Source organism: Pelophylax lessonae (genome assembly GCF_965119305.1).
Source record: "Pelophylax lessonae genome assembly, chromosome: 8".
Lineage (NCBI taxonomy): Eukaryota > Metazoa > Chordata > Amphibia > Anura > Ranidae > Pelophylax > Pelophylax lessonae.
In genome coordinates, this window is record NC_138775.1 from 275,590,211 (window position 1) to 275,612,815 (window position 22,605).

A 22,605-nucleotide genomic window follows, 5' to 3' on the forward strand; every position below is an offset into this window, starting at 1 on the left:
GGAGTGTGCCCTACCCTTCTCGAGGAGGTACACTCATCTGTCCTCCCAGTGGACCCATGGTCCCTCCTACTGGTCCGGGGGTGTCGATTGTAAGTCTGCAGGGGTAGCCATTCTTGTCAGGGGTGGTCGTTTCATGGTTGACTCCGTCCAGGAGCTCGTCTGTGGCCGTCTTTTGGTCGTAGACGGCTCATGGGCGGGAGAGCCAGTTAGGCTCATCAACGTGTACGCCTCCCCAGATAAGAATGAGCGACTGGAGCTTTTCCAGACCCTGCGGACCCAACTCGTCACCACCAGGGCAGTAGTAATCGGCGGTGATTTTAACTGTCCGATTGAGGAGGATGGGCGCAGCTCCAGCATGTACGCAAAGCTCGACACCACGTCTAGGCTGCTCAAGGAGATGATTGCGGAGGCTTCCTTGAAGGACGCCGTGGGATCCATAGGGAAAGGTTCCGTGAACTATTCGTGGTGCCGTCCTGATGGATCTGTGCGTTCTAGGATAGACTTCGTGCTCACCTCCAAGACAGTCAGACATCGCGGGTTCTCCATGGTCCCCTGCTTTTTCTCTGACCACAGGGCCATTCACTTTCGGGGTGACCTGGGCGAGGGCTTTGCCCCCGGCCCGGGCTCCTGGAAGCTGAATGGTACCCTGCTGGAAAATGAGGAACTGCTGGAGGAACTCAGGGAGGCCTACATTACCTGGAAGGAGGACAAGAGGTTCTTCGGAAAGGTAAGCGACTACTGGGAGTTTGTGAAAGTCAAGCTACGCAGCTTCTTTCAGGCAAGGGGACGCCAGCAAGTGTGTGCCAGGAAGAGGGAACTCAGGAGACTGCAACGCCAGATGCAGTCCCTGCAGGACCTTCACCACTGCGGCTGGGACGTTAGGCAGGACCTGGAGGACACCAAGAAGAGCCTGAAAGGACACTTCGAGGAAGAATCCAGGCACCTCGTCTTCCGTTCCAAGGTGGAGAATCTTGAGAAAGGTGAGAAATGTAACTCTTTCTTTTTCAGGAAACTCCACTCAGGACACACTCCCTTGTCTGAGCTGCGGGACGAGACCGGAACACTCCAGAAGGGGAAGGAGGCTGTGATGCAAGTGGTCAGCGACTACTACACCAACCTCTACTCCCCGAAAGAAACAGATACGGCTGAGGCCGACAGGTTCTTGTCAGGTATCACTAACCAAATTGATCCTGCAGGTATGTCGGCAATCAACGCCCCCTTGGCGCTGGAGGAACTGCACTCTGCCGTCAGATCCTTTAGGCAAGGCAGGACCCCGGGCTGCGACGGTCTCCCAGCGGAGCTCTATGTAGCGCTGTGGGATCTCGTTGGCCCGGACCTGCTCGAGCTGTACGAGGAGATGGTGGTGGAGGGCACAATGCCTCCGTCGCTGAGGGAGGGGATGATCACGATTTTGTATAAGCGTAAGGGGGAGAGAGGGGATCTGAAAAATTGGCGTCCCATCTCTCTCTTGAACGTGGACTACAAAATCCTCGCCAAGGTTCTGGCCAACAGGCTGAAATCTGTCATCGGACAGATCATCCACCCGGATCAGACTTGCGGCATTCCTGGCCGCAGGATTGCGGACAGCCTTGCGCTTGTCCGGGACACGGTCCAGTACATTCGAGGCCGCCGTGTGCACGCGGCCCTGGTCAGTCTTGACCAGGAAAAGGCCTTTGACCGTGTCTCCCATGAGTTTATGTGCAGAGCTCTGCGCAGGTTTGGTCTTGGGGACATGTTTTGTTCGTATGTGAATGTGATGTATAATGACATTTGTAGTACGGTGTTGGTGAATGGCTGGAAAACTGACCCTTTCCCTGTTCTCTCTGGGGTCAGACAAGGCTGCCCTCTCTCACCTCTGCTTTTTGTTTGCTGTATAGAGCTCTTTGCCGAATGCATCCGACAGAACCCAGAGATCAGAGGGATCACCGCACCGGGACCGGACAGAAGGGTTGTCAAGTGCTCACTCTACATGGACGACGTAACGGTGTTCTGTGCTGATCAGCGCTCCATCGACTCGCTCGTCCAGACCTGTGAGGACTTCGGCAAAGCTTCAGGGGCAAAAGTCAACTGCGGGAAGTCAGAGATCATGCTCTTCGGAAAGTGGTTCCTGCCTTCTTCTGCATCAATCCCTTTCAGCATCAAGGCGGACTTCATCAAAATTCTTGGAGTTTGGTTTGGAGCTGAGGGCGCAGCCCTGAAGTCTTGGGAGGAGAGACTGTCCAAGATGAGACAAAAGTTTGGACTATGGAGCCTCAGAGAACTCACCATCGAAGGGAAAACACTGGTACTCCGCAGCGAGATCCTCCCTGTGTTGCAGTACCTCGCCCAGGCCTGGCCCCCCCGGGTCAACACCTGCAAGGCCATCACCAGGGCGGTGTTCCACTTCATCTGGGGCTCCAAGATGGACAGAGTGAAGCGAGCAGTCATGTTCAAGGAACCCCTCAAGGGCGGTAAGGGCGTGCCCGACATCGCAACGTTACTGGGGGTGTTCTTTGCCTGCAACTGCATCCGCAGAACTTTGATTGACAGAACTTCGGACTCTGGAGGCAACTCCATGTCCCGTTTTTTCCTCCTGCCTCTCTGGAGGTCCCTAGGATGGGACAAATGGGACAGCTCCATCCCCTACAACTGGGACACTCCTTGGTACTACTTGGACACTTTCAAGTTCATCAAGGAGCTGGGGCTGCATGGAGTTAAGCCCGACTTGTGGAAGCCAAAAACTATCTACAAGTTGATCAGAGCATCGGACATTGCTGAGACTGTTCCAGGCCTCCCTTCAGCCACTTGCAAAGTGGTCTGGAGGAATGTTTCTTCAAAGAGACTCACCAACAGGCATAAAGATCTGGCGTGGATGGCTGTCCAGGGGGGTTTGCCACTCAGGACATTTATGCATGCCAGAAACTTGTGCAGATACAGGCACTGCCCCTTTTGTATCATCCATGAGGAAACGTCTTACCACGTTTTCTGGGAGTGCTCATTTGCACAGAGCCTGTTGAGGGCCTTGGAACCTGAACTGAGAGACTTTGTCCCACAGACTGCCATCACACATTTTGCTGTGCTGAATGGACTTTTTCATGGGACTTTTTCCCAAGAGGACATTGACAACGCCTGGCGGGTGTTGTGCTGCTTTAAGGACGCTTTATGGTGCGCCAGAAAGCGCCTTATCCACCAGCGGGAGAGGATGTCCATTGAGGACTGTCGCAGACTGGTTCACAGTCTGCTCAGAGACTATAACCTGATGGATCTCATGGAGGAAGAGGAGGTCTGAAGATTTCCCCTTCCCCCACTCTCCCTTGTGTGTCTTTGTCCATTCAATAAAGCTTCGGGCCTGTGATTTCATTCCCCTCCCCTTACCCCCCTCTCCCACTCCCCTATCACACCTGTTGCTTTTTGAAATGTAATATTGTTTGATTGATTCATGCTACGTATAGATAACGTTTCTTAGTTTCATGCTTATAGGGGTATTGCAGCGTCATGCATGATGTGATGGCTCGGGGTATCCTTACTCCGCACACCACATCAGGCATCATACCGCAGAATGAATGTATGTGATTGAATGTATTTATTAGTATGACCGGAAATGTATTGTAATGTAGTGTATTTATGCGCTGCGTCGCAGTACAGGGGAGAATGTACCCCGACAAAAGTATTGTTTTTTGTATATCTTTTATGCAAATAAAGATTACATTTTCAACCAAAAATTAGCCACTCAGATCACTTCTGCCTTCTGCAGAATCGCCGACTGAAAATAATGGTACCGGGATGATGTCTGTAGGTGCAGGCATCATCCTGGTGTAACCACTGAAACCCAGAGTTGTATAAAGTACTCAAAACCCATACTTGAGTAAAAGTACAAGTGCTCGATCAAAAAGTGACTTGAGTAGAAGTGCTAAAGTATTCAACATTTCTTGTACTTAAGTACTGCAAGTAGTTTTTTTTTTTTAATTTTGCTACTCAAGTACTGAAAGTAAAAGCACCAGTAGTTTTGAAAAAAAATTGCTACTCAAGTACTGAAAGTAAAAGTACAAGTACTGTGTTATGTAGTTATTAAAGAAAGAAGTCAAAAGTTTGAACATCATATTGTTTTTTATTATTTCAAATGCAGCTTTTATTTATACATACAGTAGCATTTATTTTCCTATGCGCTGATAATACACATGTTTTGAGCTTCATGAAACCTGCCATCTACTGTTCTGGCAGTGGTAATTTTTATAATAGTAACGAGTAACAATGCAGCACAAAAAAAAAATATCGGAGTAGAAGTATTGAAATCATTGAAAAAATGTAGTGAAGTAAAAGTGGTAGTAGGAGAAAAAAATTCTACTCCAGGAAAGTACAGATACCGCCTTTCGGTACTTAAGTAAAGTAGTGAAGTAGTTCTACTTAGTTACTATACATCTCTGCTGAAACCCAAGGAAGTATGGGTATGTCCTTGGGTGGGAAGTGGTTAAGGGGGGCGTGGCAGGGGATGTGTCCTATGCCTACATACTTTTGCCTCATTCCCATCTTAGAAAGTTGGGAGCTATGATTGAACAGATGTAACAAAATGCTTTCAATGGTATATTTAACAGACAAAAACAGAGCAAATAGGGAGTCATTGTCAAGAGTTTTAATGCTTAGAAATGTACAGTAAAACCTTGGATTGCGAGCATAATTGGTTCCTGAAACATGCTTGTAATCCAAAGCACTCTTATATCAAAGCAAATTTCCCCATAAGAAATAATGGAAACTCAGATGATTAGTTCCACAACCATTTATTCATAAATCCTTCAGTTTACAGTCCATATAAAGAGATTATAGCAATGTGATTGGTTGTGTAACCATAAAATGTCCGTCCACAAATGACGCTTCCACAAGGGGATTAGAAGCAAAATCCAGCAGACGCCTCTAAGTGTAGCAATATGGTTACATTTAATGAAGGTTCAACATTTAGCAACTCACATGGTTGAGGATTAAAAGAGGCACATCTAAGTATGCAGGCATTTGGGGTAAAGCTGTCCACACAGACCATCCTCTGCAACGCTCGCTCTAACCGCTGTCAGTCAGTTTGATAGCATACGCATTGAGTGATGTGCAACCCTTGGTTGCAGGAAAGAAGTTTGCACCGTCAATGACCTGCCTTAGGGCGGAGCTAGTGGTTAATTGACTGCTAATAAAAAAGTGGAAATAAGGTATTTAAAGGATTTTTTTCCATAAATCTTTAAAACAATACCAATTGAAAAAAGTGTATAAATTGTTAATATGGATTCACATGCTCAGGGTTTACAGCCCTGCTTTAAAGCAGACCTAAATTCTCTCAATCAATATTAACTATTTTTAAACGCCAAAGTTCTTTTAGTTATACTTCTCCTGTGGGTTTCAGAAGTGCACTTAGTTCTGCCCTCCTGTTATCAAGATTCAGCCGGCAGTGGGCTAGAGTCTGCTGTCGATGTCACGGAGCAGGTCCAGGCTCTCAAAGAATCCCGACAATAATGTTTGGATCTGCGCAGATGCCTGACCCTCAACTGGCTCAGTCTTTCAGTGCGCTGCTGGGAGCCTGAGCCAGATGCTCCCGCCCCCTCTCCAGCCTGGTGAGCTCTAAAAGGGCAGAGCACTGAGCAGTGATTGACAGTCACCGCTGTGTACTCACAGCAAACCTGAGAACTGAGTGATCAAGGGTCTTTGATCGCTCAGTTCTCGGTGCACAGCCATCAGGGGACAGCTGCAGGATCGGATCGATTCTGCATCCACCTTAGGTGAGTATGAATGTTTTTATTTAAAAATCTTTCACTTCTCTTTTAATCCTTATTTGTCTATCCTTACTAAACAAAAATGAAATGAAAATGGTATAATATACTATATTCTCTTGTTTTAACCTTTTTTTTTTTTCTACATTTCTTAAGTTGCTTTTTTGTTTCTGGCCTAGGCCAAATAGTTTCAGAGATTTACTAAAACTGGTGCACCCAGAATCCGATGCAGCTGTGCTAAGGGCAGATTCCAGGGAATAAATGCTACATTAAAGAGGTTGCAAACCCACTTTGTTTACATTTACCTATAGGTAAGCCTACATTAAGGCTTACCTATAGGTGCTATAAATATCTCCTAAACTTGCACCGTTTAGGAGATATTTACATTGCATGCAGCCGATGATGTCATCGGCGCATGTGCTCTGAAGGAACGGCCACCCGTGCCGTTCCTTCAGATCCTAGTGCCGTGGGAGTGATGTAATCGCGCCCCCGGCCAATCAGATGGCCGGAGGACGAGATCCAGGAAGCAGGACGGCCGACATGTCGTCTGTCCTGTCGGCACTGAGGGGGCTTCATTTTTAGGTAAGTACATCGCATACTAGCTCATTATGCCTTTGTCTTTACAGGTTTTTTTTTCACATTTTTTTAAGCGGGTTTACTTCCTCTTTAATCATTTGCCCTTACTCAAGATGGCCATGGCTAGAAATGCTAAGGGGTGTTTTTCAGAGTGATTTCTCAACAAAAGAAAGCATGGAGACATAGATGGATGGGGGAGTTTGCTTTGAATATTAAAAATGAATTAGATAGCGATTTCAGCTTGTGGTGCCCGGATGCAGTATAGTTCCGCTTTAAGTCAACACAATTGGCCACTAATACAGGCACAGTCACCTGTCAATAATTTCTCATTTCAGAGTTTTCTTTTCAGGAGCTTTGTTTTGAGTACATTCAGATACTTTTGCTGCTTTGTTTAGGCCTTAGGCCCCGTCCACACTGGGGCGACGCTACTTCCCGGGGCGACCTCACAGGTCGCGGCACGCTGCTCGCACCGCGACCTCGGAGCGGCCGGCACGGACTTCATAACATTGAAGTCAATGCAGGTCGCTCCGGGTCGCCCCAAAGAAGCTCCGGACCCTTTTTCTAAGTCGGAGCGACTTGTGTCGCTCCTATTAGAACAGGTCCACAGCTTCTCTGTGGAAGGCGACCTGTCAGGCGACCAGGTCGCCTGACAGGTCGCCCCAGTGTGAACGGGGGCTTAGTGAAGTGGGATTATTGGTTTCCAAAACACATTGGCCACCTTTTGTTTTTCTGTCAATACTTATGACATTAATAAAGGACTTTGAGCTCTTGAAACCATTGTTTGGTGCTCTTTTTGCTCTTTTAAACTTGCATTTCTTGAGTTTGTTGACCCTCACTTTTGGGGGGGGGGGGGGGGGGGCTGCCAAGCCTAAGCCTCTCTCCTATGGGTTTAGGATCTCTATCCAGCACATCACCTCCACTTCACCTTGAGCATGGTTGGCCAGTTAGGCTTTTTTTTGCATTGTAGTATGCTGTCACTACAACACATATCAGGTACTTGTAGCTGGAGGACAAGGTATTTAGGCAGTTTACATAGGATGGACAGTACAAAGAGAAGCTCAGCACTGCACTCATTCTCTTCTGTAGAACAATGAATAAATACATGGGGAAATGACGCAGAAAGCTGGAGGGCTGCAATAATGAATAGTATTGCCCCTTCCTCCCTTCAGGTAACCACTAGTGTTGTCCATGCTGCTTGCTGTTGGCCACTTTCAAGAACATTGTGTGATTCCTCGCAGGATAGATTATACAAAGCGGGGGGGCGTGTCCTGGACATGGCGGAGTGAGGTCGCACTTCTTTAGAGCTCCCGCCGTTTCTCCCTGTCCACCACGTTTAGACTGCCAGATATTACCCCGGAATGAGCACAAGCCGTAGGAGAGGACCCAGGAAGCCTCTCCGTACCTCACCCGGCGCGGAGCTACACAGATACTTCCCGGGGACCCGATCCTCGGCAGCCCGCACGGGACAGGCCCGGACACGTGGGGCCTCCCCGGGACGCATGGCGTCGGCTCCGGCTTCCCTGGCTACTCCCCGGCTGGACTTGGGGTCTCCGCGCCTGCCGCCCGCTGCTCCCCCCTTGACTGCTGCCTGGCCGCTGGGAGATGCAGGTGACTTACGGGCACTGATCCAGGCCTTACCTACAAAAAGGGACTTTGAGGCCCTGGCCCTGAGACTTGAAGAGGCCCACGCCAGGGACATCCAGGAGGTTCGCTCGGAGGTCCGGGATCTTACTGACCGGGTGATCGAGGGGGAATCTTCGGTCCAATCGTTGGAGGCGAGGGTGGCCCTGCTGGAGACCGCTCGAGAGGTGCAGGCGCAACATGTCACCGACTTGCAGCTGCGCTTGGAGGAGATGGAGGACCGCAGCCGCAGAAACAACTTGCGGCTGCGTGGGTTGCCTGAGGCCACGGAGCGAGATTCGCTGCAGTCCACGGTCCACGCCATCTGTCACCGCCTGGTTCCGGACATCCCTCCCGCATCGTTGGAGTTTGACCGCGTACACCGAGCCCTGGGGCCCCGGTCCTCCGATGCCGATCGGCCGCGCGATGTTATCTGCCGGCTGCACCGCTACACGCACAAGGATGCCATCATCAGACAAGCCTGGGAGGCGGGTGAGGTCGACTTCAAAGGAGCCAAGGTGAAGATCCTGCCGGACCTGTCGCGGGCCACCCTGCAGCATAGAGCCCTGCTGAGGCCCCTTCTGGATCGTATTCGGCAGCTGGGCTGCACGTACCGCTGGGGCTTCCCCTTCGCCTTGACGATCCGTAAGGGCCAGACGTCGATGACACTACGCCACCCAGATGATCTGCAGGCGCTCTTTGCCTTCCTGGAGGTCCCCCCGTTTGAGATTCCCAATTGGCTGCAGCATCTCCCGGCCCCGGGACGCAGAGCGCCTTTTACACCCGGGCGGGAAAGAGGTCTTCCATCACGTACTCCGCGGGGTCGCCGCAGATTGATCCCTGAGCCGGCGACGGCGGTGAGGGAGGACTGATGCGTGCTGTTCCTGGACTGTTGAGCCTTCCTCTGAGGTGAGCCTTTATTCCTTTTTACCGGAGCCCCTGAGCTGGACCCCCTCACTTCCCCCTGCCCGACAATTTTAACGCCCTGCATAGGTCGGATGGACTTTGGTGACTTTGCAGATGCCTTGTGGACATGAGCCCGCCTGTGCCCTCATTGCCCCATGCTTATATCTCCACCGCTGGGGTCTGCCTCCGCTCCCTCACCGGCCCCCCTACATGTTGTGACCGGGTCCCTTCCCTGGGGACTGTCTTTCATGAGGCTACGCTGTTCATGGACTGCCCCGCTGTTATCGGACTGCCCCGCTGTCTGCCCCCCCCCCCGTCCTCCCGGACTTCTTGGACACGGTGGTCACCCCGCTTGCTGTTACCGATGCTGGTGCGGACCGTTGCTGTGAGGGCCTTGGTCCTTAGTCTGCTGCTTCTGAGCTTTGTGCTGCCCCGTGTTCGCCTGGCCCCCCCTAGTTGATCCTATCCCCAGTGACTTTGTGCTGTCCCGAGATCGCCTAGCCCCCCCTAGTTGACCCTATCCCCAGTGACTTTATGCGGTCCCGATATCTGATGGCTCCCCCTCGCCGGCCCTGCCCCCAGTGTCTTTACCATACGTGCTTTGATCGGAGGGGGGCACAGGTTCTTTGACTACCTCCGTGGGACTTTGATCTATTGCAGATACATGGTGGCGGGGTTTGGGGGAGGGGGGTTTTTGAAACGGGTCTGGACTTCACGTGCTCTCGGGCTGGGCGAGGTTACTTTTTCTGTGGTTGGGGGTGGGTGGGGTGCCGGGAGGTGGGGCTGGAGGGGGGGGGGTTGGTGGGTGGGTGGTCCTGCCCTTCCGGATCTCGTTCCCTAAGCTGGATGACGGGTTCTGCGGGGGGAGGGGGGCGGGGGGGTCTCGGGGGGGGGGGTGTGCTGTGGGCGGAGGGTGGAGCTCTGATCTGATCTGATTTTGAAGGGGGGGGATTGGGATTGCGGGGGGTCTGGCTCATGTATCTCTGGGTTGTTGTTGTTTGGCTTATATCTTGGGGGGGGCATATGATCAGCAGCCCCGCACCTCCGAGCCCACTATGATGGAGACGCCGGCCCTCTTTTGGGGGCAAGGCTTTTTTAGGGTTTGACCGGCGGGGGCCTTCCCCTCTAGCTCCGGTGGCTTGGAGAGTGTGGTTCTGTGCAATTGGCCCCCGGGCCCATTCGATGGCCGCTGTCCTTGCCCTTTCCTGGGGTTTTTTCAGGGCGGAGGGTGGCTGTCGTGGGCTGTGCTCATTGCACTACAGTTCAGTTTAGAGTGTTCTACCTTTCTACTGTTTTTTTTTTTTTTGTGATTTTGCACTTTACTACTTGGCAGTCTTTTTCTTTTTTGTGTTGGGGCGGCGGGCGGAGGGGAGGGTTTACGTCCCCCTCTCCCGTGTGTCCCCTTTTCTGGTACGTATCAATGGATGGGGAGAGTTCTGGCTCATGGGCTCGTCTCTCCCGCTTCCGTTTTTAGTTCTCAGGTCTTCGTCCCCAATAGGCCTGCGTCCCTAGGTGTGACTCCGCCCTCTTAGAGGAGGGGTCCCGGGACGTCTTAAAGTTTGTATCTTATCCACTACCACTTCTACGTATCCTCTCCTATTCTCTGTCTTTTTCTTCTCCCCACTGTTCCCCCTGCCTTGCCCTACCGGCTCTTGTCCTTCTTCCACTTCTACCTGCTTCCCTCCCTCCTTCCCCCTTATCCCCCCTCCACCCCCCTTCTACCACAAGTCTCTGCTCGGGTCACCTACCCTATCTCTCTTATCCCCTGGTCCTCCCCCTTCTCTACTCCTGGGTCTCTTGTCCTTCCGTCTGGCCTCATGGATCCCGTGCGGGTGACCACGCTCAATGCCAGGGGGCTTAACGTGCCCGAGAAGCGGCATGTCCTGTTGGGAGAGCTTAAGCGACTACGTGCAGACGTTGCTTTCATACAGGAGACGCACTTTAGGGAGGGTGCGTTCCCCCTCCTGCAGAACAGGTTCTACCCATGCGTATATCATGCCCCTAATGCCAAGGCCAAGTCTCGAGGGGTTTCCATTATGATTTCTAACCGGCTCCCTTGGACCTTGCGGGCCCGTGAGGTGGACCCTCGGGGCAGGTTTCTGTTCCTGAAGGGACTCCTGGGCGAGGTCAAGGTCACACTTGCCACGATTTACGCCCCTAATGTTCATCAGGAGGTTTTCCTCCGCAGGTCGCTGAAGTCCTTGTTGGATTTCGCGGAGGGCAAACTCATCCTGGGCGGAGATTGCAATATCCTGCTGGATCCTCGCTTAGACACCTCAACGGGCCTCTCGTCGGTCCCTAGGGGTACGCGCAGACAGATCCATACCCTACTGCACGACCTTCAACTAGTTGACGTGTGGCGGATTCTTCACGCTGGTGAGAGAGATTACTCGTATTTCTCCGCGCCATACCAGGTTTACTCACGCATTGACCTATTCCTCCTTCCGCACAGACTGCTTCAGTCGGTCGTGGGGGTGGAGCTGGGCACTATTACCTGGTCGGACCATGCCCCGGTGACCCTGACGGTCAACCTCAGTGGCACGAACAGGGTTTCAGACTGGCACTGGAGACTAAACGAGAGCCTTCTGCAAGTGCCGGAGGTGCTTGCTGACGTCACTCAAACTCTGCGACTGTATTTTCAGACGAACGTGGAACCGGACAGCGACCCAAGTGTGCTGTGGGAAGCGCATAAGGCGGTGATCCGGGGGGTCCTCATCCGCCATGGAGCGCGCCTCAAGAGGGAGAGGGAAGCCACACTGACAGACCTATTGGCGAAGGTGGCGAGTCTGGAGGCTCGTCACAAGAGGGATCTTGACCCTGTGCTGGGAACGGAACTGACGCGCCTCAGGGATCAGATTGCTGACCTTCTGCGCTATCGGGCCAAGGCGGCGATCCAGCGCGGTGGAAAGATTAGCTATGAATCTGGGGACAAGTGCGGCAAGGTGCTGGCTCGGTCCCTCCGAGAGCGACAGGCTGTGTCGTACGTCCCCCATCTGATCGATGCTACTGGCTCTAGGGTGCACCTGCCTGCAGACATAGCACAGTGCTTCGGGACTTTCTACGCTACTCTTTATGGCTTACCTCAGCAGCCGTCCCGCCTGATCCCGCTCTCCTCTTATTTGGATGAGATTTCCCTGCCGCAACTCTCCTCTTCGGACAGAGAGGCACTGGACTCCCCTTTCACTCAAGAAGAACTGGTGGCGGTCATATCCTCGGCGAAAAAGGGCAAGGCGCCTGGACCGGACGGCTTTACAGTCGCCTACTACCAGACACTTCATCCCTTGTTGGCGCCCCACCTGTTACGGCTTTTTAACGCGGTGGGACGCACCTGTGAGTTCCGTGAGGAAACGTTGAGTGCTCACATCTCGGTCATTCCCAAAGAAGGGAAGGACCCCTCGGCGTGCGGCAGCTACCGCCCGATCTCGCTGCTCAATGCGGACTTGAAGTTTTTCACAAAACTTCTTGCCCTCCGCCTCCAGTCCTTTTTGCCGAGCCTGATTCACTGGGACCAAGTGGGCTTTGTTCCCACCCGTGAGGCGAGGGACAACACGACCAAGGTCATTGACCTGATCCATCGGGCCCGTGTTAGCCACACGCCTTCTATTTTTCTAAGTACCGACGCCGAGAAGGCGTTCGATAGGGTTAGTTGGCCCTACATGTTCGAGGTCCTGCGCCATTTCGGCATTGGTCAGCAGATGATGGCCTGGATTCGGGTGGTCTATACCAATCCGGGGGCGAGGGTAAAGGCGAACGGGATCCTTTCGGATCCGATCCGCATCTTCAACGGTACCCGTCAGGGTTGTCCCCTTTCACCCTTGCTATTTGCCCTCTCCCTTGAGCCCTTCCTGGCCCGGGTGCGCGCAAACCCGAACATCTCCGGGATACGGGTTGGAACCTCCACTTGCAAGGTATCCGCCTACGCGGATGACCTCCTCTTCTCACTCGCCCAACCCTTGATTTCGTTGCCCTGTCTCCTGAAGGAATTTGAGACGTACGGGGCCTTGTCCAACTTGAAAATCAATTTTTCCAAGTCAGAGATCATGGGGGTGGCCCTGCCACCGGATCTACGGGATTTGTTAGCCAAAGACTTTCCATTCCGCTGGGCCTCGGAGGGACTCCGGTACTTGGGCACCTGGCTCTCCCCGGATCCGGCGGATTTGTTCAGATTGAACTTCCCGCCTCTCCTTTCGATGATTCGCTCTCTGCTCGACACATGGTCTAAGGGTCTCCACTCGTGGTTTGGCCGGTGCAACGTCTTGAAAATGTCAGTCCTACCGAAACTCCTCTACTTATTTCAGACACTCCCGGTTCACATCCCGGCGTCCTTCTTCGGCAAGGTCGACTCCGCCTTCACGCGTTTTGTCTGGGCCGGTAAGAGGCCCCGATTGGCCCGCAGACTCCTGGTCCTTCCCAAGAGGCACGGCGGTGTTGCCCTCCCCGATGTCCGCCGCTATTATCAGGCGGCACATCTGGCACGGTGGGCGGACTGGGCAAGACACGCCGACCTGAAACAGTGGGTGAGTCTGGAGGCCTCCTTGTTTCCGTTATGTCTGTCCAGGGCTCCCCTGATTCTGAAGGACCTCCCGGCCGAAGTTAGACGACATCCCACCTTGGGCCCGACTCTTCGGTCGTGTGCCGTGGTGGTGGCCTCCAGGGGTCTGGTGAACAGTCACTCCCAGCTGTTCCCGGTGTTGGGAAACCCGCGGTTCCCCTCGGGCTGCGCGGGGGATAGATTTGCTGCACTACTGGCGGAGGGAGTCTTCCAGGTCTCCCACTTCAGGGAGGGCCACGAGTGGATGTCTCTCTCCCAGCTGACGTCGATGACGGGACGCTATCGCTTGACTCGGTGGCAGGCGTTACAACTTCTGCACTTTCTGCGGGAACTGGGGCCCCCGACGCGGTTCGGGGGGGACCTTACCTCGTTGGAACATCTACTGGTAACTGCGGGAGCTCTGCCCCATGCCCTCTCCCAGATGTATGAACTTCTCTCCGTGCCGCCGGAGGGCTTTGTCCTCCCGGGCATTTCCAAATGGGAAAGAGAGCTTTAGAAGACATTTACTGAATCGGAGAGGCGCAACATTATCAGGTTTTCTCTCAAGTCATCAATCTGCACCCGCATCCAGGAATGCAACTACAAAGTTCTCATGCACTGGTACTATACTCCAGACAAACTGTGCCGCATCTTCCCAGAGGCGACGGATAGGTGTTGGCGTTGTCTACAGGACAGGGGCACCCTATACCACGTTTTCTGGAACTGCCCCCTGATACGGGGTTTCTGGTCGGAGGTCCGTAGGATCTCCCAGCTGATGACGGAACGCACCATCCCAGATGATCCGGCCTTTTTCCTGCTGCACTGCACTGGCATTGCCCCTAAGCGCTATAAGCGCTCAGTACTTAGACACCTGGCGGATGCGGCTAAATCCTGTGTAGCCCTCTGCTGGAAGAGCACGTCCCCTCCTACGATCCCTCTCTGGCTGCGTAGAGTCAAATGGCTTAATGAATTAGAGGATCTGGTCCTTACGGCTCAGGGCAGGAAGGAGCAATACTCCAAAACCTGGGCTTGCTGGAATTCTTTTATCATGTCTGCGGAGGGCATGGCCCTGGGCGGGGATGCAGGTCCGCCCGCGGACTGACCGGTGCGGTGGTCACCCGCGCGGGACGACTCTACCCGTTTCCTACAGGCCGCGCTTCCTCCTCCTCCTCCTTTACCACCACCCTCTACTACATCTGTTTACTACTCCATTCTCTCCTCTGCTCCTCTGTCTCCTCCCACCCCTTCGTGAGCCCCCTCCCTCCTGTCTCCCCCCCCCCTTGTCCCACCCGCCTCCCCTATCTGACCTGGGTTTTACTTAAGCGTCTCTGTCTGGTACTTATGAAGTGGTTACCCCTATTGCATAAGTGTGCATTACTCCTTTTTTCTTTTTATGTGTCACTTACCTTGTGGTTGGCCATCATGGGACTTATAGTTATACCAGTTTACACCAAGTCATTGTTATGGAGCTCTACTTATGTATGTGTGTTTTGATGATGTGGTTGTTGATGTTAACCTCTGATCCTTCATGTAACCTACATATTGGACTTGTGTTCTAATGCATACTTTGTATGATGGTTATATTACATTTGATCAATAAAAGAAATTTGAAAAAAAGATTATACAAAGCGGCAAAAGTGAATGCTAGTTGTAGCTGGTCATAGTTTAACTGCAGATGTGTTTTAAACAAACTTATGCTATTAATACATTTCTATGACTTTATGAGGTATAACACGGAGTTTCAAGTACTGATAAATAAAAAGTCCAATATTTTTATACAATTATTTTCAGTTAGTCGTGAACTGAGCTTAACTGATGTATTTCATATGATGTAGCAAACCGACTTGCGTAATGCAGTTATTTATTATATAATGCACAATTCCTTAGAGTACATTAGATTTGCTTATGTTGTTCAACTTTAAATTATGTTCTTCCTGGATTCAAAGAATATGGTATGAGTGACATCATTAAAAGAAGTCATCACTAAAAAGATTGGTTACATTTAGTCAAGAGTTACATAACTATATATATATATATATATATATATATATACAGTATCTCACAAAAGTGAGTGCGCCCTTCACATTTTTGTAAATATTTTATTCTATCTTTTCATGTGACAACACTGAGGCTGCATTCACATGTCAGCTTATAATCGCGGGCAGAACCGCCGCGGTTACGCCCCCGATTCGGAGATTTATTGCAAATCGCGGGACGCCTAGCGTTGCCCGTTGATTTGCAATAGCCCCCCAAATGCCGAGCGATGTTGCCGCGATTTACGCCCGGCGAATCGCGGCAACATCGCGCAAACAAAATCGCGGGACGCAATACGCTCCAAAAAAGTACAAGAGCTTCTTTGGAGCGTATTGCGTCCCGCGATTTTGTTTGCGCGATGTTGCCGCGATTCTGCGGGCGTAAATCGCGGCAACATCGCTCGGCGTTTGGGGGGCTATTGCAAATCAACGGGCAACGCTAGGCGTCCCGCGATTTGCAATAAATCTCCGAATCGCGGGCGGAACCGCGGCGGTTCTGCCCGCGATTATAAGCTGACATGTGAATGCAGCCTGAAGAAATTACACTTTGCTACAATGTAAAGTAGTGAGTGTACAGCTTGTATAACAGTGTAAATTTGCTGTCCCCTCAAAATAACTCAACACACTTAATGTCTAAACCGCTGGCAACAAAAGTGAGTACACCCCTAAGTGAAAATGTCCAAAAGGTCCTTGAGCTGTGGCTGATTGGAATTCCATCTCACAGTTTCTGCATAGGGGCCAAAGCCACTCAGCAAAGTCATGACACCAATGATCTTTTAAAGTGTCTGTAAGGGGACATTCTGATGACTACTGTAAGAAGGGCATTCTTCCTACTGACCCCCAATCAGTTGGTTTTAGCAAGAGTTCCCTGAGATCTGAAAAATTGGATTTTTGACTTGCTGTATAATCCATTTCTCTGATGTTCATTGACAGACACAGCTCCTGATCTTTATAACCATTGGGTTATACTGCCCCCTACAGGAGTAGGACACTAGGCAGAAAAAGAATCTGGCTACGCCTATGGGCAGTCCCAGGGGGTATACTCACTCTCCCTGCTATAGGTACTCAGTTTTGTTACAAGCAGTGTCAGAAGAATTACAACTCCACAGAGGGGTCAGCCCCAGCATAAGTGGAGGGGGGTAGGAGGGGGGACAGATTAAAAGGGGGGTGCCTGACAGGAAGGAGGGGAACCTGGGGGTCCAACCGTCCCAAGGAGGGGCCCACGTCCACCCCAAAACTCTCCACCACAGTATGAGATCCTGTACACAGAGCAATTTTGATGTCGGAGAGACTGTTTCTTACACAGGGGTTTACTGCAGTGTGGAAATATTTATAAAAGGTCAAGGTCAATATTTCATGTGGGGGAACTTGAGTGGCCTACACTGACCTCAACCCATGATTAGAGTAGATAATGTATACCGTGGCCACAATATTATGTTCCAATTGCCTCATTTCACTTGGCTTGAATGAGGTGTGTGTATTTTGGTCAATGGTGACTCAATAGCATCATCATTATACCACTACTAGCAGCCAAAATCATTCACACAAGACAGGATGGGTCCATGGATTCATGCTTTTTATGCTAATTTAATGGATTTGTCATTTACAGGTCCTGTGTGCTCAATCCTCTTCATGGACATGTCAAAACTTGGTCATTATCTTGCAACATCATTGCTTGAGCAAATGTACTCACATAGGGCTGTGTTCTTGTCACCCTGAATATTAAAGGCCCACAGTCTCAAGGGTTCTTTTTTTTTTAGTTGTTTTTATTTTCACAAAATGAAGCAAGGCATTACAGTATACTGTATGTGTACAAAATTGCTTCAATCTATACATTCAAATTGTTTTTTCTGTTTACTCACATCTTAGGGCCCTTTCACACGGGCGTTCCGCATGTCCGTATATCATCCTATTTTTTTGCGGATGATTTACGGACATAATGTATGTCAATGGCATTGCGGATGTCAGCGGATGACCATCCGCTGACATCCGATTTTCCTCCTTTCAGTTCTGTTCCGTTTTTTGGAACGGAACAGAACCCTATTTTTGTTCCGTTTAAAAAACGGAACGGATGCAAAATCGGATGTCAGCAGGGTCTTCCGCTGACATCCGCAATGCCCATAGACTTACATTATGTCCGTATATCATCCGCAAATGGATGGGATGATATGCGGACATACGGAGCGGATGACACATGTGTTATCCGCTCCGTGAAAAAAAAAAAAAAGTGCCGGAGCGGATCGCAATGAGGTCCGCTCCGTGTGAAAGAGCCCTTAGTGTGTTACACCATTGTCAACCTACCATAACCTAACCCAGTGTTTCTCAACTCCGGTCCTCAGGGCACACTAACAGGCCAGGTTTGCAAGAAAACTGAAATACATCACAGGTGATATCATTTGCTGCTCAGTGATTGCAGTATTCTAGTCTGCATCTCCCCAAGGTAATACTTAAAATCTGGCCTGTTAGTATGCCCTGAGGACCGGAGTTGAGAAACACTGACCTAACCTATCGAGGAGCCAATTTGCCAGCTTTTCACTATTTTTACATTTGGTGCCAACGTCACACTTTTACAATAAAAGTTTTATAAACTCAGGAGGATACTTAGAAGTATAATAAACCATTCATAAAATCTGTAGAAAAACAGATGTGGAACTGTTGGTGACTGCTTATGGTTTATCCTAAATTCTTTGGGGGAAAAAAACATGAAATCTGACCGGTTACTATAACCAACTCTGCTTTTGTTTTGTTTGCTTTTTTGCAATAGTAGAGTCTTGTACCATGTTAGCCAGTGAATAATGCAGAAAGTTTGAACTTTAAGCAATACCCTTTATTGGCTAACTCTTCCTAATGTTGCATGCTCAGGCATTATACAATTCTTCTCATTTTGGCATGCTTCCCTTTCGCTGGATGAATGATCCTACCAGGCTTCTTCTCACATGAGGACCACCCTTCTCCAACATTATTACATCCATGAGGATGTTGCGGGAGTGCTTACATTCTGGGACTGGAGTAGAGCAGCGACTGTTAGGTGAGCAAGGAATAGGTTAAGTATTCCTCTTCTTAAAGCAGAAGTCTAGGTTTGACCTTTTTAGCATAGTTACATTGTTCCAAGTAAGTATGCATACTCATACCTGAGGGTCCGCTATAGAAGATGACAATCACTGTAGTTGTTGCTGCTACTAACTACATTGATCGCTGCAATCTTCCATGTCCTGTGCCAAGCAGCTTTTCTTCTGCATAGTGACTACATATGATCATTCTGTTTGCACCTTCTACTTTTCACAAAAAACATAATTTTTTTTAATGAATACAGGGCAATCTCTGATTGGACAAGGTGAAGAGGTGGGTTGGTGACAGCATGATCTCCGCCTTATCCAACCAGAGTACTCTTTGTATGCATTGAAAAAATAAAGGTCTTCTGTGAATTACGTCAATGCCAAACGAGTGACCCCCCCGCCACCCCATTGGCATGAGATATGTATACCTACATTGGTCCAAACTGGACCAGTGTAACCAAGCAAAAAATTATCTCACCTAGACTTCACCTTCACCCATGTTTTCCTGGTGGTAAAGAAGGTGGGAGGGAGAGTGCACAAACCAATGATATTTTGCACCACAAACGTATAACTGCCGAAAAAAGGCCAAAAAACAAGACTGCCCACCCTTTTTTATGTTTGAGAATAGATCTAAAGCTGGCTAACTATGTTCAGTATGTTGTGAATTGAGCTTGTAATGCAGTTACATGCTATGTCTTGAACAATTCCTTAGAGTACATTAGATTTGCTTGTGTGATTCCATTTTAAATAATGTCCTTCCTGGATTTAAACAATACTGTAAGGATTACATCATTAAAGGACTGGTAACCTCTGGTCAAAAGTTAACCACTTAAGCCCCGGAAGATTTTACCCCCTTCCTGACCAGGGTTTTTTTTTTGCGATTTTTTACTGCGTGAATTTAACCGACAATTGCGCGGTCCTGTGACGCTGTACCTAAACTAATTTGACATCCTTTTTTTCCCATAAACAGAGCTTTCTTTTGGTGGTATTTGATCACCTGTGCGATTTTTTGATCATGCGCTATAAACAAAAAAAGAGCGACAATTTTGCAAAAATAACAATATTTTTCAAATTTTTTTATGTGAAATTCCCCAAAAAAAATTAAAAAATCAAACTATTTTAACATTTTCGGCCAATTTGTTTTATGCTACATATGTTTGGTTAAAAAAAAATCGCAAAAAGCGTATTTTGATTGGTTTGCGCAAAAGTTATCGCGTTTACTAACAAAGGGAAAGATTTTTGTCATTTTTGGTGTTTTTTTTTTTAACAAGTAATAGCGGCGATCTGCGATTTTTTTGCGGGACTGCGACATTGCGGCTGACAGATCGGACCCTTGACTGACATTTTTGACACTTTTGGGGGTACCAGTGACATTACTGCAGTAATCAGTGCTATACATATGCACTGTTACTGTAAAAATGACACTGGCAGGGAAGGGGTTAACTGTATTGGAGAGGGAGGGGTTAAGTGTGTCCTAGGGGCGTGTTTCTAACTGTGATGGGACATGGCTACTAGTGTAAAAACAGAGATCAACGGTCCTACATAGTAGAACCGTCTGATCTCCATTTTTACACAGGGGAGAATGACAGGCGGCTTGTTTACATTAGCTGCCTGCCTTTCTCCCTTCCCGGCAAATGATTGCGAGTGACCGGCGGACATCGGGTCCGCTGGTGACACGCACTAACTTATTAAGGAACGAGCTGCGGTGGGCGCGCGCCTCAGCGGGCGCGCGCTCGCCCGCTATTAGCTAACAAGCCAGTGACAGGCTAGTGACGTACCGGTACGTCACTTTGCCTGGCCGGGGCTGACCGCCGCAGTATATGTACTTGCGGCGGTCGGCAAGTGGTTAAAGAGCCATTGGTATAACGAGTTCAATATTCTTTCCTTTTATATGCCATATGTATATATTTTATATTCCAAATGCATGCCAATACTCTTTTACATGTTACTTATTTCTAATTTTTAATACAGGCAGCAATGCTGCCTACCTATATACTGTAACTAAGCCCACCATTGTGTCAGTCTATTAGGTTTCGGTTAAAGGAAATGTTTACTTCCACTTTCCCTACTGCATTATAGATAAATACATTCCTGCAGATGTCTGCAGCAGAGTTACTGGAACTCCACATCATATATCTGTTCGCTGCACTTTTCATCGGTCCACGTCTTCAGCAGTGTTGAACATCCCAGCAACAAACCCCTCTCCAAACACAGGAAACAGAGAGCCGCCAGGAAACCAGTTAATGATGGGATGTCCCCTGTTTTGTCTGTTATCTCATAAGGTGACATCAACATTTGTGTTAAAAGTAATAAACCGAAGAAAAAGAAAATGTATTTTAAAGTAGTCATCAGACTCACATTCTGTGGGCTTCTGACTGTAACCAAATCACCAGGTTTAGGGCCATTCGCAAGGGCCAGGACAAGTGTTAAGCAAGAGGGGTGGCTGCCCTGGACACTGTGGTATCATATTAGGCGCACGGGCGCCCCAAGGAGATTGGAGGGGAGGGAAATTAGGGGGACGGCAGAGGTGAGAATTGTTCTAGGGGGGTAGATTTGGGGAGGTATACTAGGAGTGAGGATTTAAGGGGGGATTTGTGTTGGCAGGAGGGATGGGGGAAAGAGGATTTGTGCTGGGAGGTGAGATTTGGGGGGTTTGTGCTATAAACTTGAGGGGTAAAGGATTTGTGCTAGGAGGAGGAATTTTATTTATTTTACCTTTTTTTTTTGGAGGGGGGATTTAAGCTGGGGGGCAAAGATCTGTGCTGGGAGGAGGAGTTTCAGCAGGGGGACATATTTGTACTGGGAAGAGGGGGAATTCATGCTTAGCATGCATATTAGTGCTCAATTTTTTGGGAGGGAAAGGGATATTTCACTGACACATATTGCTCATACATCTTGGGGGGATGGGGGAAATTTGGCATGTTTGCTGTGGGCTCTAGGTGACCTTGTTCTGGCACTGCACCACGCTGCAATGCACACATTTTTTATGTCTTGTAGCGTGTTGCGTTAGGCAATACATTAAAAAATAAATAGGCTGCAGCACACCTCAATGCACAGAAAAGTAGTTCAAGCTGCATTTTTTTATCTTTGCACTGCACAGGACATGTGTTGTGTTGTTCCTCCTGAGTGTAGGGTTCAATTTCAAACAGAGGCCTCCAAACTGAAGCCTGGGGGCCGGATGTGGCCCTTTTCTTGCTTTTATTTGGCCCTTGGGGGGGCTGACACCAACAATGGTGCACAATTCCTCCCAATGACACCAAAGAAAGGGCACAATTTCTCCCAATGACACCAAAGAAAGGGCACAATTTCTCCCAATGACACCAAAGAAAGGGCACAATTTCTCCCAATGACACCAAAGAAAGGGCACAATTTCTCCCAATGACACAGCGATGGGGCACGGTTCCCATCACTGATACCAAAGATGGGGCATTGTTTACTCCCACTGATACTGGGACATTTTGTACTTGCGATGGCCACTGTCCAGCCCCCCCTAAGGTCTGAAGGACAGTAAACTGGCCCTTTGTTTAGAAAGTTTGTAGATCCCTGATTTAGTTGGAATGGCTGCACAGCGCACCAGTTTTAGATAGAGTCTAGAAGTGTTAGAACTTATATTTATCCCTGTGTCCCATCTGTTGAGAATCACCCAGTCCATTTGTCCTAGTGACCACTGGTGGAACTACTGCGATAGCAGCATAGCACACTGTACATTCCCTATTCACAACCCCCTCATTCTTTATGCCTTGCGTTATGGTTCCTATTCTGCACTGCCTTATTCCGTATGCCATGCAGTACGTTCCCTATTCTGCGCTGCCTCATTCTGTATTTCATGCTGTATCTTCCCTTTTCTGCACCAGCTTATTCTATATGCCATTCTATATGCTCACTGGCTCATTCTGTATGCCATAGTGTACATTCCCTATTCTGCACTGCCTCATGCAGTATGTCACACTGTACAGTTGTGCTCATAAGTTTACATACCATGGCAGAATTTATCATTTCTTGGCCATTTTTCAGAGAATATGAATGATAACACAAAAAGTTTTCTTTCACTCATAGTTAGTGTTTGGCGGAAGGCATTTAGTATCAGCCCCCGTTCACACTGGGGCGACCTGTCAGGCGACCTGGTCGCCTGACAGGTCGCTGTAGGTCGCCTGCCA

General features: G+C 49.5%; 1 protein-coding gene across 1 annotated transcript in view; it reads left to right on the forward strand.

Annotated features, from left to right (window-relative positions):
* Positions 1-397: 397 nt before the first annotated feature.
* The window catches only part of LOC309561220 (uncharacterized protein), a gene marked incomplete at its 5' end in the record, with an annotated part of 41,873 nt that continues 19,665 nt past the window's right edge, over positions 398-22,605 (forward strand). The window contains 2 exons of the mRNA XM_082265000.1: positions 398-1,084; positions 1,880-2,794. Coding sequence (XP_082121126.1) covers positions 398-1,084; positions 1,880-2,794 — 1,602 coding nt within the window. The remainder of the gene's footprint in view (positions 1,085-1,879; positions 2,795-22,605) is intronic.